This window comes from Canis lupus, chromosome 21, assembly GCF_003254725.2.
Source record: "Canis lupus dingo isolate Sandy chromosome 21, ASM325472v2, whole genome shotgun sequence".
NCBI lineage: Eukaryota > Metazoa > Chordata > Mammalia > Carnivora > Canidae > Canis > Canis lupus.
Window position 1 is genome coordinate 29,859,987 of NC_064263.1, and position 13,950 is coordinate 29,873,936.

The following is a 13,950-nucleotide window of genomic DNA, read 5'->3' on the forward strand; positions in this document are numbered from 1 at the left end:
TCCATGCAACTGACAAGTCACTAAATTATTTCCTGAGATTAATACTACACTATATGTGAACTAATTTGAATTTAAATAAAATCTTGAAAAAAAATAAAAGTTTATTGCCACTTGTCCCTCCTATCTTTTGTTAATAAAATTGGTGATTTAAAAATACAACTCTAGGTATTTTAACATTACTTTAATAATCAGAAGAGGAAACATGCTATTCTATAGGGTACTAACGTATCCACTAAGATTTTATGGAAGGAATGTTGGATTTAAATGCATAACATTAAAATTTTACTGTAGCTTTGACACTTATTAGTGATTTCAATACATGATCCTTATCTAGACAAATCATTCAGTCTGTTTCCTCATATGAATAACTTTTATATATGGTGAAAATTAAATGAAGTGCTTTATGTCAAAAACTATTTTCCAGCAACAAGGCACTTAGAAAGACTGATCAGAGCTCTAATTGCAGCTACTTATTCTCTTGCTGAAGATCCCCAGGAATGGAGACATCACCTCTACTCTCCAACTTTACTTACTTGTTTTGGCTTAATTGTATCCCTCAATTCATGCACTGAAATTATAATCTCTAGTACCTCAGAATTAACAGCTTTGTAGAAAATGTCTTTAAAGAGGTAATTGAGTTAAAATGAATCTTGACCACAGGCCCTAATCCAATGTGACTAGTGTTCTTAAGAAGAGTAAATTTGGACATGTGCATTCACAAAGAGTGGATGAAATGAAGACACCAGAAGATAGCTATCTAAAAGTCAACAAGAAGGGACTTAGAAGAAACCAGGACTACCAACACCTTGATTTTGGGCTTCTAGCCTACAAAACTGTTAGAAAACAAATTTCCATACCAGATTTCCAGCACATAAAATCAGTGAATCTCTACTTTTATTAAATTACATTTTTAATCTTATTATCTATATTGGACCTTTTCTTATTCTTAGGTAAACTTTCCCCAGAATCTCAAGGAGATAAAGGATACATTATATTTCAAAGGACTGAATTATTATTGGTGAATCTTACACCTGTACACAAGCTTTGACATTCACCTAAGCTAACCATAGACTGTCCTTGCTTCTCTTAATCCATAGGCAGATGCTGAGAAGAAGACATTCCATAATATGGATATCACCCTGAGTATAACCAATAGCTCCAGGTTTCAAGTACCTGAATTCATCCTCCTGGGGCTCCCAGGCATTCATGAGTGGCAGCACTGGCTCTCTCTGCCCCTGGCTCTGCTCTACATCTTAGCTCTTTGTGCCAACATCCTCATCTTAATCACCATCCAACATGAGCCTTCCCTGCACCAGCCCATGTATTGGTTCCTTGGTGTCTTGGCTATAGTGGACATTGGCCTGGCTACCACTATCATACCCAAGATCCTGGCCATTCTCTGGTTTGATGCCAAGGCCATCAGCCTCCCTGAGTGCTTTGCTCAGATCTATGCCATCCACTCTTTTATGGGCATGGAGTCAGGCATCTTCCTCTGCATGGCTATCGATAGATATGTAGCCATTTCCTACCCCCTTCGGTACCCCTCCATACTCACTGAGGCTTTTGTGATCAAAGTCACACTGTCCATGGTGCTCAGGAATGGCCTGTTGACCCTCCCAGTGCCTGTATTGGCTGCCCAGAGACACTACTGCTCCAGGAATGAAATTGACCACTGTCTATGCTCTAATTTGGGGGTCACTAGTCTGGCCTGTGATGACATCACTATTAACAGATTTTACCAGTTGGCCTTGGTATGGGTTATGGTTGGGGGTGACATGGGTCTGGTCTTTGCTTCCTATGCTTTGATTATTCGCTCAGTGCTGAGGCTGAACTCTGCTAAAGCAACATCAAAGGCCCTGAGTACCTGCAGCTCCCATCTCATCCTCATTCTCTTTTTCTACACGGCTGTTATTGTGGTGTCTGTCACCCAGCTGGCAGGAAGAAAGGTCCCCCTTATCCCTGCTCTCTTCAATGTGCTGCACAGTATCATGCCCCCAGCCTTTAACCCCATGGTTTATGCCCTCCGGACCCAGGAGCTGAGAGTGGGCTTCCAGAGGGTGCTTGGTTTGGGTGACAATGTGTCCAGGAAGTGAGCCAGCTTTAAATGGCTGGTTTTTATAACTGGTATTACAGAAAGAGCACAGGCTTTGGAGTACAACAGCCCTGGATTGAAATTCCATGTCTCCCAATTGCTAAGAACATCAATTCAAATTAATTCACCTGTTTTATACAGCATATACTAAGTTCCAAGCACTGTAAACAGTTCACAAATATTAATACATATAATTGCATAACAATCCTATGAAACAAATACAATCGTTATTTAGATGACACAATTGTTACTGAGAAACTTGCCCAAGTCCAATGGGAAAGAAGTTGACAATGACATTGAAATCCAAGCGGACCCTGTTCTTAACCCCTTTCTCTCTATTCAACCTTGCTACTAACTTTTAAAAACATAAATTGACAATAAGAAAGAATGATATCCAAGTAAAATTTTAAATCACTTGTTTTTTAATAAAAGAATATTCCATTTAAAAGTTGACAGCAATTTTCCTGTCCAATACAATACATTTTAAATCCTCTTGAGTCAACCTAGAAGATCCTGTTATATAAATGTAAGTCAAGAACTTGACAGTATTTTGTTACTTTATAAAATCTTTACCAACTCTTGAGTTTATTTTCATTAGAGTCCAAAGAGGAATATTGAAACTGCTTTTTGTTACCATTCAACATTACTTGAATTTCTCTACTGAATTGAGAAAATCCCAATGATATCCAGTGGTTTACTGAAAGTATAAAGGACACCAAAAGTACCTAAAGAGAAACTTTTCCCATAAGAGAAGTGATATGTGTTTGGGGGAAAAAGAGGGGGAAAATTGGTCAATTTTTTTTATTTATTTCAATGCCAGAGTATATATCAGTAAGGGTGCAATGCTGACTCAAGATAATATGTGGATATGATTGGGTTTCATGCTGACCCAATCACATGGCGTTATGGCAGACTTTTCAAAGTAAATCCTAATTTATGCCAGTAAATTTGGAAGCTCAAATGTGAGGATAAAATTCTCACATTAATCCTTCAGGAATTGAATCATCTTTCCTTTGAACAGAGCAAGTTAGATAGAGTTTTATATCTAATGTCAAGGCAGAATTGGACCATGGGCTTTCACCTGTTTTTAATTGTGATCCTATATACCAAAAACAAAAGCACTGACAACTGACAAAGAGTAGTGCACTAATGGATAGGTCAAAGCCTTTTACTCTTTCCATGTGATATTTGGACCAGTCCTTGAGATCCTTTGATATTTCAGGGAGAAAAAAATAAGCCCTAAAAGAAAGATACTAGAATCTCTTTTAATCTGGCCCTCCAAGAGGTTGGATTTCATCTCTATTAATGGCTGAGAGATATTATTAATCCTCTCAGATAATTCAAAGATTCCTGGTGAGAACAAGTAGAGATGATGGACAAACATCTTTAAAGGGGTGTAGAGATTTTGGAGAACTAAGAAATCAGTAAAAATTATGTGAGAATCAGAGACTTCCTTTTGCTGCAACTTGTAAAGGAAACTCAGAAATTGTCACTCACATTCTTACATCAAGATAAAACTGGACAAATGGAAAACTAACCACTTTTCTTGGACCCATCAGAGAACTGAGGTCACAGGACTAACTGACTTCCTGGAGTCAGAGGAATACACTTCCCCTAAATTGGGTATGGCTCTAATAAGTCTCTTCTCCTGGAGACAAAACCTTTACCATGGAAAATGCTCTGGGATTATTTCACAATGTTAACTTTTCCCCTCCCCCTGCCACGAGTGTTCTCTTGGATCATTACTAGGAGAATCTGCTGAGTTTGCTGGCTATAAAGTGTGGGGCCTCTCTAAGACTGTAGCTCCTGATTATTTCAAAATTACCTTTGAACTCTTCCTACCAGTTTGTGACTCCAACAGCTTCTTCTGTAAGTAACCAGATAGGAAAACCAGTGTTTTTGTATCTCACCAAATTTTAGGGTGGCATTTTGCCTGGCAATAATCAGTTCCCTGATGGATACAAGAAAAATTATTAATATTCCTTTTTTCTAACTTTTCTTCTTGTAACTTCTAAGTTCTTTACACATCAGAAGTCCTAGTACTCAGTTAATACCCAATGTACAAAATAAATACCGTAAGTCCACACTGATATAAATGGATGATGCAATAAATAAATGAATGGAGAATAATAGACAAATCTTCCATGTAAAAAATTTCCAAATAATTTATGTACATACATCACCCTGAAATAGGTGAAACATAATTCCTTATTTCTTCTCTCCAAAGAGCACAGTATGGGAAGTGGGAGAAATAATAAGTTTACAAGTGAAGAAACCCAACAAACACTATGTCAGTTAGTTGATCAAGTTTATATCAATATGATACATCATGTTCATAATAAGTCTCTTTGATATAATTTGATGAGAATAGCATCATTTTACCCCTATGGTTTTTCTACAAAAACACATAACCTTGATCTAATCATAAGAAAACTATCAATCAAAATGTTTCTAAATGTGATATTATGTCCTGGTGGAATCCCAGAACAGAAAAAAGACATTAGGTGAAAACTAAAAAAAAAAAAAAAATTGAATAAAGTATGTACTCTAGTTAATATTGTATCAAATATTGGTCATTAAAGGTGAAAAATGTACTGTACCAGATAAATAATTTACAAAAAGGAAACTGAGAGTGGCAATATATGGGAACTCTATACTATCTTCACAACTAACACAATTCTAAAAATCTAAGATCATTCTGCAATAAAGAGTTAATTTTGGGGGTGACTGGGTGGCTCAGTTGGTTAAGCATCTGATTCTTAATTTTGGATCAGGTCATGGTCTCAGGGCCATGAGATCGAGCTCTGAGTTAGGCTTCATGACCAGCTTAAGACTCTCTTTCTTCCTCTCACTCTGCCTCACCCCTCCCTCCCTCCTCACTCACATGCAGGCTCCCTCTCTCTCTCTCAAAAAAAAAAAAAAAAAAAAAGTCCATTTCTCATTTGCTATTATCTACCCTTTTTGATGACAGGCATTCTAGTTGATGTGAAGTGGTATTCCTTTGTGGTTTGGATTTGCACTTCCTGATGGCTAATGATGTTATGCTTATTGACCATATGTATCACTTCTTTAGAGAAATGTTCATTCAGATCTTTTTCCCATTTTTAAACTGGATTTTTAGTTGGTTGGTTTGTCCTTTTGTTATTGAGTTGTAAGAGTTCCTTGAATATTCTACATACAAGTTCCTGATCAGATACATGATTTGCATGTATATTCTCTTATTCTGTAGGTTGTCTTTTGAATGCCTTGCTGGTATCCTTTGAAGCATGGATATTTTTAATTTTGACAACATTAAATTTATATATTTTCTTTGTTTGATTGTTCTTTTGGTTTCATGGGTTTTGCCTAACCCAATGTCATAAATATTTGTTTCTACATTATTTTCTAAGGGTTTTATACTTTTAGTTCTCACATATTATATATGATGTATGAGGAAAGGGTCCAACTGCACCTTTTTGCCTGTGGATATCCAATTATCCGAGTATCATCTGTTGAAAAGACTATTCCTTCCATTGAATTGATTTGATAAATTTGTTGAAAACCAGTTAATCATAAGTGTGAAGGTTTATTTCTGAATTCTCAATTCTATTCCACTGAATTATATGCATATCCCTATATCAATACCATCCTGTTTTGATTACTATAACTGTGTAGTAAATTTGAAGTGTGAGTCCTCCAACTTTGTTCTTTTTTAAGATTTTTTAGCTGTTCTTAGTACCTTGAATTTCCATGTGAATTTTAGGATGAACTTGTCCATTTCTGCCAAAAAGGCAGTTGGGATTTTGATAGGGATTTCATGGAATCTATGGATCTATTTGAGGAGTATTGCCATCTCAATGATATTAATACTTCTAATCCATGAACACAAGATATCATTACCTTTATTTAGTTCATCTTTAATTTCTTCAAAATGTTTTGTTGTTTTCAGAGTACACACTTTTTATTCCTTTTATTACATTTACTCCTAGATATTTCATTATTTATGTTTTCAATGTAATTGTTTTATTTCAGTTTTGAATAGTTCATTAATAGTGTGAAAAATACAAATAATTTTTGTGCAAATGACTTTATATCCTGCAACTCTGCTAAACTCATTTATTAGTTATAATAGTTATAATAGTTTTGAGTGGATCTTCTACATACAAGATTATGTTGTTGGGGTACCTGGGTGGCTCAGTGGTTGAATGTCTGCTTTTGGCTCAGGTTGTAGCCCTGGGTCCTGGGATCAAGTCCCACATCAGTCCCACATAAAGTCCCTTGTGGGGAGCCTGCTTCTTCCTCTGCCTATGTCTCTGCCTCTCTCTGTGTGTGTCTCTCATGAATAAATAAATAAAATCTTTTTTAAAAAGATAATGTTGTCTTCAAATAGAGATAGTTTTACTCTTTCCTTTACAATTAGAATGTCTTTTTTTTAAGTACAGGTTCAGTCAGATTTCATTTTAAAAATGGAACGTATCTTACACAAGGATCTTTTTAAAAATGTAGTCACTACAGGAGATGCACAGACCTATAACTCATGGGTTAAAGAGTGTATAGACAATTTTGTAAGGATTTGAAAAACAATTCAAAAATAGTTTACAAAGAGAATCAGGAGACAGAAGATGCTTCAAGAGGCATGATACTCAGAAATTGTTCTGGAATGCTGGTTCACTTGTATCAGTGTCATGTTCCTGGTTCAATTTCTTGAACTCACCACTTGGAAGAAGATATGCTCAAAAGAATATGTTTGGCATCTTGTTGGTCCTTTGGTAGTTTATTAGTTACTCCAAGAATGTCACCACACTTTCTGACATAGAATTCCAGGTCTTCTTCAGTACATTTATTGGTAATCTGAACAAGGCGGGCCTTCTCAGAAGAAAATGTCTCATCTAAGTCAAATAGCTCCAGTGGAGGAAACTGAAACAGGGAAGGAAAACTGCTGGCTGAAGGGCTGGCAGTGGCCTCTCAAACTGAGGTTGGATGAGGGGGAGAGGTTCATATTTCACGTTCAGCTGTTCATGGGCCTTGATGACCTTGGGGAGGGAAGTGGTATCCAGTTGGTAAATGAACAGGTTGAAGAGGATGGTAAAGTCTCTCGGGTTCTCATTGCCCTCCTAGAGACACACTCGAAGCTGCTCTGACAGGGTGTCTGCTGGGCAGCATCATGTTGTCAGAAATCTCTGGGTCCTTAGCATCGATCTGGTTTAGGTGGATGTCTCCCATTGTGAGCCACTGGAAAACAACATCCATGATTTTGCTGCTTTCTTCTTTATCCTAATATTAGTCACGGAACATGTGACATGAGCCAAGGACTACCAGCTTTCCACCTTGGTTCTTCGAGTGACAGAAAGCCAGAATGGGTCTGTTAAGTGATAAATAGAGCCTGTGGACAGAACAGCCACTGCTGGTTCCATGACACTCAGTGTGGCACCAAAAGGATAGGCAAAAGTGAGAGCCTGAGCATTGTTTTCATTGCTTTCCTCATCAATGATTCCAGGCACAGCGTTCCCTGCAGCACAGCTAATTTCCCTATTCAGGACTCCATTGGAAACTAGAGCTTCTTTAGGATGGAAATACTTATAATATACATTTCTAACCACAGCATCATTATTAACCATGATTCCATATTATTCTAGAAGAAAGTTAATATTGGTGTCAAATCTGGATTCTCCCCCTCTCTTAGCATCATAAGGATATCACCACCACCATGAAGGTATTTCTTCAGGACTTCAAACTCAGCTGCAGTAAATTTTTCCTTTGGCCCAGTTTTACTCCAATTAGCTTCTCAGATGTGATTTCATCTTTTAAGCTCTGAGTCTTCCAATTACTCTGAAGTCTTCTCTGTATGGATTTGTGACCACCATCTTCACCTGACTCTGCCCAGCATCAGAATTTTTTTTTAAGATTTTATTTATTTATTTGAGAAAAAGAGAGATAGCAAGAGAGATCATGAGCAGGGAGGAGAGAGAAAAGCAGGCTCAACACTGAGCAGGGAGCCTGACACTGGGCTTGATCCCAGGACCCTGAGATCATGACCTGAGCCAAAGGCAGATGCTTGACCGACTGAGCCATCCAAGTGTCCCCAAAATGTCTTTTATTTCAGTTTTTTCCTTCTGTCTTAGATAGAACCTTAGTATAATGTTGAATAGAAGTGGTGGGAACAGATATCTGTATTTCATTCCTGATCTTAGAGGGAAAACATTCCATCCTACATCATCAGTGTGTTAGTTGTGGGGTTTTAATAGATGCCCTTTAACAGGTTGAGGTTGAGGGTATTCTCTTCTATTCCTAGCTTGTAAATATTTTTATCTTGAAGGAGTATGAGATTTTGTCAAGTGCTTTTTCTACATCCTGAGATGATCATGTGGTTTGGATTTATATTCCATTGACATGGCATAGTACGTTGATTTTCAGATGTTAAATCAATCTTGTATTTCAGAGATAAAACACACCTAATTATAACATATAATCATTTTTATGCATTGCCAAATTCTGTTGCTAATATTTTCTTGAGAATTTTTGTGTCTAAACATGCATTTTGAATGCTAACAATTTCTTTAATCAAACGGACTCTCCCAAACTACTGAGACATAGGACACTGCAGACATAGGACCTTTATTTACAACTGGAGTTACTGGGATGCCTGGGTGGCTCAGGAGTTGAGTGTCTGCCTTCGGCTCAGGGTGTGATTCCCAGTCCAGAGATCAAATCCCAGATTGGGATCCCTGCAGGGAACCTGCTTCTCCTTCTACCTGTATCTGCCTCTCTGTCTCTCATGAATAAATAAATTAAATCTTTAAAAAAAAAACCTGGAGTTACCATATGGCTGCCAACCACAGAGATGCATGTTACAGAAACAAGAAGAGAAAAAGAGACTGAGCTCTACATGCCCATCATTTTTCTTCTTTATATTACTTACTCATATTGAGACACTCCTACTCTGGAAAGAGGGTGAAGGGTGAACAGAAGCCAGTAGTATTCTAACAATATACTGGCCTACATAACCAGTGAAATATCAAGAAGGGGAAAGGTGTGCCTCACTAATATTAGTCAAGAATTCATTAGGATTATGTTTAGCTGTATAAGAGACACTAGATTATAGTGGCTTAACCAGACTGAAGTTTATTTCTCTCATCACAGACACACACACACACACACACACACACACACACACACAAACACAGAATCAGGAAGTTCAGAGTTGTTATGACACTTCCATTATACCAACAAAAGACAAGGCTTTTTCTATTTTTCTGCTCTTCCCTTCAAAGCAATGACCACCATCCTCAACATTCAACTCCAAACAAAAAAGAAAAGATGGAAAAGGAAGCTTCCACAGACCTTTATATGTGATTGGTAAGAAATTAATCTGATGCTCATCTCTAATAGCAGAGAAGATTCCCAAGTACTTTAGCTTTCCAGTATCTATGATAAAGGAAAGTTATACAAAGGTGGATTTGAATGAATGTTGAATATCTAACACTCAGTAATAACAGATAATGTACATCATGTTCTTGGCATGTCTTATTCTCAGACATTGATAAAATTATAAGTCATGAAGAAAATCTCAAAAATTCTAAAGAGTAAAAAAGTTGCAAAGATCTCTGGATCAACATGATAAACTTAGCACTCCCTTCCTCCTCCTACTCTAAAACCTATCAATACTGACAAGATATTCAAAAATAAATCAACGCATAATAACAAATGGAGAGTGTTTTATGAAACAGAAACACGAGGCAATTCTAAAAGATGAAAGATTACTGTGAAAGAATGATAGGAGCCCAAAAGGTGCACAGGAAAAAATCCCACAAAAATAATGTTGAATCAGATTCAGAGATCCCTGATGCTACAAGAAGCAGAGAGCCATGAGAAAAATCAAGCTGCTGATAAATGAGCAGCTCAGGATAGTAGGCAGGTCTGTCATCCTGCACATACATTCCTGAAGAAATAGGCCAAAAGTCAAGAAACTGTGGTGGATGTTTCAGAATATTAAAAATTGGGTCAGAAAACAGGACAGTGACCCACATGGCTATAATCATACCCCATGAAGCACAGGGAATATGCTCAAGTATAAATCAAGCTATTAGCACACCCTACATCTCCTGTAATGCACCAATCAAATACAGCAGCTTCCTGATTGCCTACTAGGAAAAAAACCAAGAGATCAAAATGGCTAAACTTCAGACAGTTTCTGCAAGACTATAGGCCAATGTCCTTTGTTTTCTTAGAGCACTTGCTGGAGCAAATTTGTAATTATAAGTTCTTTCTGTGTCCCTTTACAGTGTATAGAAGTCTTGTCCTAACTTCTTGCCAGTTTTGCATCCTAGGAAATGTCCTCAAGAACCTGGGAATTATCTAATGTAAACACTGAAATAGATAGTACCCTATCTCCCAGTCCCTGTAAAGTGTACCAGTCTAATTTCTAAGGGTGCCAATTAACAAACACAGATGCCTAATCACAGACAAAAACATTGGCAATCTCAGGAATAATTCAATGTGCTTGACACATCCCATTGATCAATCTCCCACCGAAGTCCTCCAGTACATTTTCCACTTGCTCATCCCAGGGCTTAAACCCATTCCACCTGACACCTTACCCCAGCTCAGCTCTGCCTTTGTGTTAATGAAACTCGGTATTCATACTTGATCTGTGCTCTCTTCTCCATTGTTGGCATTAGTGTAAGAATAAAATTAACTTCTACTTGCTCATCCTGTCCGTTGCAATTTAACACCAAAAACAACCAGATATTTGAGCAAAATCAACATGAGAAAGTGGCATCAAAGTTAATAAACATAATCCATGACTGAAGAGATAGAATAAATTCAGCATCAATCAAAAAAGTTCCTTTCAAGGTAATCTTCTCTCTGCCAACTCCCTACTTCAAAAATCTAGTGACTCCTCCCTCACATCTAAAGCTGGTAACAAGTGCTGTTACTAACCCAAGGTCACTGCATTATCTTTTAGGGTCTTTTACTGATGACATCCTTATAAATAGTCCCTTTATACATAAATCCTTCTCTAATTGTTTTACTTCTCTAATTGTTTTACCCATCTAGTCCCTATTGGGACTCTCTCTAATTCAATGCTCATTCAATTAGGCAATATGGAAGTCATTAGCAAAAGCAGTTTCAATATAGCAATAGGACAGATTTTATTTTTTTTAAGATTTTATTTATTTATTCATGAGAGACACAGAGAGAGAGAGTGAGGTAGAGACACAGGCAGAGGGAGAAGCAGGCTCCATGCGTGGAGCCCGACGTGGGACTCGATCTGGGGTCTCTAGGATCACACCCCCGGCCAAAGGCAGGCCTGAGCCACCGGGGCTGCCCTAGGATGGATTTTAGATGATCACAGATTTAAAATGTGAGGAAGTGAGAGCAATATACAAAGATGACTCTTACAAGAGATTGAGTCAGTGAAAGAAAGATCCTGAAAATGCAGGTTGCAACTGGGAAGTGCCATGAAAGGACTCAGGCACAAGTGTGTGCAATCGAGATTTTTTTTAAGTTCTCAGTCCTTGGAATCTTCAATTATTGAGCTAAAAGATTTAGGAAAAGACTACTGACACAGACAAAGGAAGATACAGTCCCTTCCCTTCTGCTATCACTTGTTTTGAATGCACAACACCAATGATACACTATGAAACAACTTGAGGATAACTGAATTTCACTTTTGCCTTTGTGCAATCCAAACACAGAAAATTGCATCGAGCTGAGAGTGAGCATCCTAGGATACACACACACACACACACACACACACACAGACTTCTAACATCCACCAGCTACCTTATCTCACTTCACAACTTTCTGAGTTCAGACAAAGCTCTTTACACCACTTCACCATAGCTCACAAGCTGAAGCCCTTCCACACACTTCCACAAGCAAATCTCATGTCCTTCACAAAGTATTAAATTAATCGCAGTATTTGTATTTCTTATGACACTTTGACACTTTAATATGTGTCAAACTACACTAGGTTTATACTAGTTTTCTATCTTTTTTCCGTGTCACTGATAACATTTTTGAGTACTATGCTCCTAATTCCATTTTTTCATAAATCCTGTGGTTTCTCATGGAGGGGGGGGTTGCATAGCCCAGTGATTCTGAAGAACTCCTGTGTCCCATTACAAAAGAATAGACAACTTGCTAGAGTCAGTGGAGAGGAAACCAAGCCTAGACAAGAAAGGCAAACATGCTTTCTTCCAACATTTCAACCTGACAGAGCAGTCCATCTGCTGGGCCCATGCCCTGGGCCTAGGTTTGTTCACAGAGTGGCTGAGGCAGGCCTCCAAAGTCACTTGGGGCTCTTCCTGCTGGAGTGAGACAACCTGCCCCAGGAGGAGTAGGGTGACACTGAGGAGTGCTATGTTTTAGGCATGGGGCAGGGGGGAGGGGGCAGTCACATCAAGACCAGGTGATTTCAGAGCTGTGATTTACATCCAAAACCCCAGGAGTGGTAGGAGAGGGACATATCTGCTCTGAGCAACAAAACGCTGAGCATAGGCAGCAACAGCCAGGAGAGGGGAAGCAGCCCAGAAGTTAAGAACCAGCCCAGGGGCATCTTCATGGAATCTTCTGCAGGAGTAAGTAAATCAGCCACTATCACAGACACTGGGATGGGACTCAATGGAGGTAGTTCCCCTCTGAGGATTCTGTCCCTGTCTATGAATCTGGCTCACTGTCCTTGGATTTCTCAACTTGCCTTTCCTTACCTTCCATCGTCTCTTCACCTGGGCAGGGGTTAAGAACTGTATGTGGGGATGAGGGCAAAGAGTTGCTGCTGAGCTCTGATGTGACCATATTGCAGACAGTGGGGCTCTTGAGCCAGGGGAATGTGCAAAGAAAACCCCTTGGCTGCGATAGTGTCAGGCACACAGGAGACTTAGACAAAGTTTTTGAGTTTTGTGATCTTAGGTAACTCCTCACACTGTTCCACCCCCTTCTCCAAGCTATCTGGGAATACTCCTAGTTTGGGAGTCCAAGAGGAGCTGATGAACTGGGTCTCTTGGGAACCTTCATCTCACCTTATGTTATGGTGCTACTGGGTGCTAGTAGTTGTGATGTGAGTGACAGGATTTGAAACTGACTTGAAATTCAAATCTATATCCATCTACTTGAGTCCATAGATCATCCTTCTAAATATTATACCACTAGCAGCATCCTGAAATTTTTTTTTAATTTTTTTTTATTGGTGTTCAATTTACTAACATACAGAATAACCCCCAGTGCCCGTCACCCATTCACTCCCACGCCCCGCCCTCCTCCCCTTCCAACACCCCTAGTTCGTTTCCCAGAGTTAGCAGTCTTTACGTTCTGTCTCCCTTTCTGATATTTCCCACACATTTCTTCCCCCTTCCCTTATATTCCCTTTCACTATTATTTATATTCCCCAAATGAATGAGAACATATAATGTTTGTCCTTCTCCGACTGGCTTACTTCACTCAACATAATACCCTCCAGTTCCATCCACGTTGAAGCAAATGGTGGGTATTTGTCATTTCTAATAGCTGAGTAATATTCCATTGTATACATAAACCACATCTTCTTTATCCATTCATCTTTCGTTGGACACCGAGGTTCCTTCCACAGTTTGGCTATCGTGGCCATTGCTGCTATAAACATCGGGGTGCAGGTGTCCCGGCGTTTCACTGCATCTGTATCTTTGGGGTAAATCCCCAGCAGTGCAATTGCTGGGTCGTAGGGCAGGTATATTTTTAACTGTTTGAGGAACCTCCACACAGTTTTCCAGAGTGGCTGCACCAGTTCACATTCCCACCAACAGTGTAAGAGGGTTCCCTTTTCTCCACATCCTCTCCAACATTTGTGGTTTCCTGCCTTGTTAATTTTCCCCATTCTCACTGGTGTGAGGTGGTATCTC

General features: G+C 38.8%; 1 protein-coding gene and 1 pseudogene across 1 annotated transcript; one reads left to right on the forward strand and one right to left on the reverse strand.

The window, feature by feature from the left end:
* Positions 1 to 1,127: 1,127 nt before the first annotated feature.
* LOC112667931 (olfactory receptor 688-like) lies at positions 1,128 to 2,093 on the forward strand. Its single transcript, XM_025459989.1, has one exon. It carries the CDS (start codon positions 1,128 to 1,130, stop codon positions 2,091 to 2,093), a length of 966 nt encoding a protein of 321 aa, XP_025315774.1.
* A 4,621-nt stretch (positions 2,094 to 6,714) lies between these two features.
* LOC112667386 (intraflagellar transport protein 52 homolog) lies at positions 6,715 to 12,790 on the reverse strand (annotated as a pseudogene).
* Positions 12,791 to 13,950: the final 1,160 nt, after the last annotated feature.

Bases quoted from the DNA above. Each gene is read 5' to 3' on its own strand.
- LOC112667931 (XM_025459989.1), top strand. From the start codon at position 1,128: ATGGATATCACCCTGAGTATAACCAATAGCTCCAGGTTTCAAGTACCT.